The sequence below is a fragment of the Neovison vison genome, chromosome 7, assembly GCF_020171115.1.
Source record: "Neovison vison isolate M4711 chromosome 7, ASM_NN_V1, whole genome shotgun sequence".
NCBI classification, from domain to species: Eukaryota; Metazoa; Chordata; class Mammalia; order Carnivora; family Mustelidae; genus Neogale; species Neogale vison.
The window spans coordinates 195,425,039-195,427,367 of NC_058097.1; the positions used below are offsets into that span (position 1 = coordinate 195,425,039).

The 2,329-nt window shown below is 43.8% G+C and overlaps 1 protein-coding gene across 1 annotated transcript; it reads right to left on the reverse strand.

The window, feature by feature from the left end:
• Window positions 1–683: 683 nt before the first annotated feature.
• On the reverse strand, window positions 684–1,646 carry LOC122913676 (olfactory receptor 5A1-like). Its single transcript, XM_044260324.1, has one exon. The coding sequence runs from the start codon at window positions 1,644–1,646 to the stop codon at window positions 684–686; it is 963 nt and encodes a 320-aa protein (XP_044116259.1).
• Window positions 1,647–2,329: the final 683 nt, after the last annotated feature.

Consider the following 2,329-nt stretch of genomic DNA (forward strand, 5'->3'; position numbering starts at 1 on the left):
GTTTGGCACTCTAATTTCTTACTTAAACTTATCTCTGCTTTTTGCTCACTGTGACATTACAACTTTGGATCTGCTGGTCTGGGCTCCTGTTTCTGGCTTAGTGGACTTCATGACGCCACACAAATGACATTGGTTCATCTTGGGCATAGTTTAGAGGTATGCGATTTCTCTCCTGGCTCTGAGCAACCATTGCTAGACCCAACCAGTTAGAGCAATCAGGTTCATTAACCAGAGTCACCCTCCTGGTCAGTATCAACGCTTGGGTAGGAAGGAATCCAAGGCAAGGGGAGCAGAAAACTTGTGTCAAGTGGTGAGTGGATTGGTATGAGTCGTGTTATATTGTAAAGAGGTCTGTAGTGGATGCTTGTGGTCCTGGGGCTATGACCCAGCTGACTCTAAGACATGGCATCCTGGGCCCAGAGCCTGTTGCCACAGAGCTAAAGAATGTCATCAAAAAGAATATTTGTTTTCTATTGCAAGTGACCAAAATCGAAACTGCATCAGTCCATGACAAGAAAGGTAAAGGGAAGAAAAACCATTGTTGAGCCTAATTGGACAGTAGACATGTAGTTTAGGGATGTTACTTGAAATAACTTCTTCATTACTCAGATTCTGTGACCAACTTATTATTATGCCTATTTGCATATAGCAGAACTTAACTTAAGATTTTTTTTTTCTTTTACTCAAGGAACTGCAAGACACAAAGAGGACATCTGCTTCTTCCTGTCCTTGAGTTTTTTCAACGCATCTTTGATCTCCTTGTTTCTCAAACTATATATAATGGGATTCATCATGGGAATCACAGCTCCGTAGAACACGGACACCACCTTGTCTTGGTCCTGTGAGTAGCCAGCACCTGAATGAAGATATGAGAAGAGACCAGAGCCATAGAAGAGAATTACTGTGGTCAGATGAGAGGCACAGGTGTTGAAAGCCTTCATTTGCCCTTGGGTTGAACGGATCTTCATGACAGCAGCAATGATGTAGCCATAGGACACAAGGACCACAAGAGCTGATGTCCCACCCACTGCAAACACAACAAGAAAGTTCACTACCTGGCTGAGGAAGGTACTAGAGCAAGATAAGACAAGCAGGGGTGGCAGGTCACAGAAAAAGTGGTTAATGACTCGTGACCCACAGAAACGCAGCTGGAATATGGAGCTCGTTTGGACCAATCCAGTGAGCAACCCTCCAGTGTATGCTGTAATGGCCATCCCCAAACAGATGGTGGGTGACATGAGGGCTGTGTAGAGAAGAGGGTGGGAGATGGCAGCATACCGGTCATATGCCATGGCTGCCAGGAGACAGCATTCAGTGCCCCCCATACCAATGAAGAAGAAAAACTGGGCAGCACAGCCCACAAAGGAGATTGTCTTCTGCTGCTTGAAGAAGTCGCAGAGCATCTTGGGAGCAATGGAGGATGTATATGAGATGTCAACAAAGGACAGGTTTCCAAGAAAGAAGTACATGGGAGAATGGAGGCATGACTCCAACCGGATCAAGACAATGAGGCCCAGGTTCCAAGCCACAGTCATGGAGTAGATCCCCAAAAACAACACAAAAAGGACAACCTGTAGCTCTGGATGTTCTGAAAATCCCAAAAGGATGAAATTGGTTGTCGTGCTGATGTTCCTTCCCACAGCCATGGATCTTTCCTCTGCTGCCAGCAGAGCCCCAAAAGGAGATTCCTGGGGAATGAAAATCCAGGTGAAGAAATCACTTTGTTCTGCCATGGAATCATAGAGTCCCCAAGTCACAAGAAACACAGGAAAGCAAATGTCCTACCTCTTTCCAATGCAGAATTCCTCTCTACAGCATTTATTGGGTCTTTTATGGAGATCATTGTCATCCTGATTCTGATACCCTGTTCATGCAAAACTGACAGCTCAGAAAGGACTGGCATTTTTGCATTGTCCGGATTATCACCTTCACTGCCAATGCCACCACATTTCTGAAGGAAGTTATTAACAGTACTTGAACTAAATACCTCCCCTTTTTTCACTTGCTTCTAAGCACTGTGGTTGGATTATTGAATTACTCAGATTTGTGCTAGATACTTCTTTCTTTTTTTTTTAAAGAAAATAAATATGTAGAAATAGAAATACCCAGAGAGGCTATTCTTTGTTTCTTATCATCATAATTTGTTCTGACCAGCTCTTATGGGGTCAAGGTGTTCTTTCTCCTTTAATCAGTCGAATGAAGCATGTAGAGGTGTGAAACACTGGCATCCCTTTTAAAGATTAAAGAAAGGGGTTAAAAATAGAAGTTCAGGGCATCTGGGAGGCTCAGTTGGTTAAGCATCTGATTCTTGATTTCTGCTCAGGTCATG

Coding starts and splice junctions, on each gene's coding strand:
- LOC122913676 (XM_044260324.1), bottom strand. CDS start 1,646: ATGGCTGTGGGAAGGAACATCAGCACGACAACCAATTTCATCCTTTTG.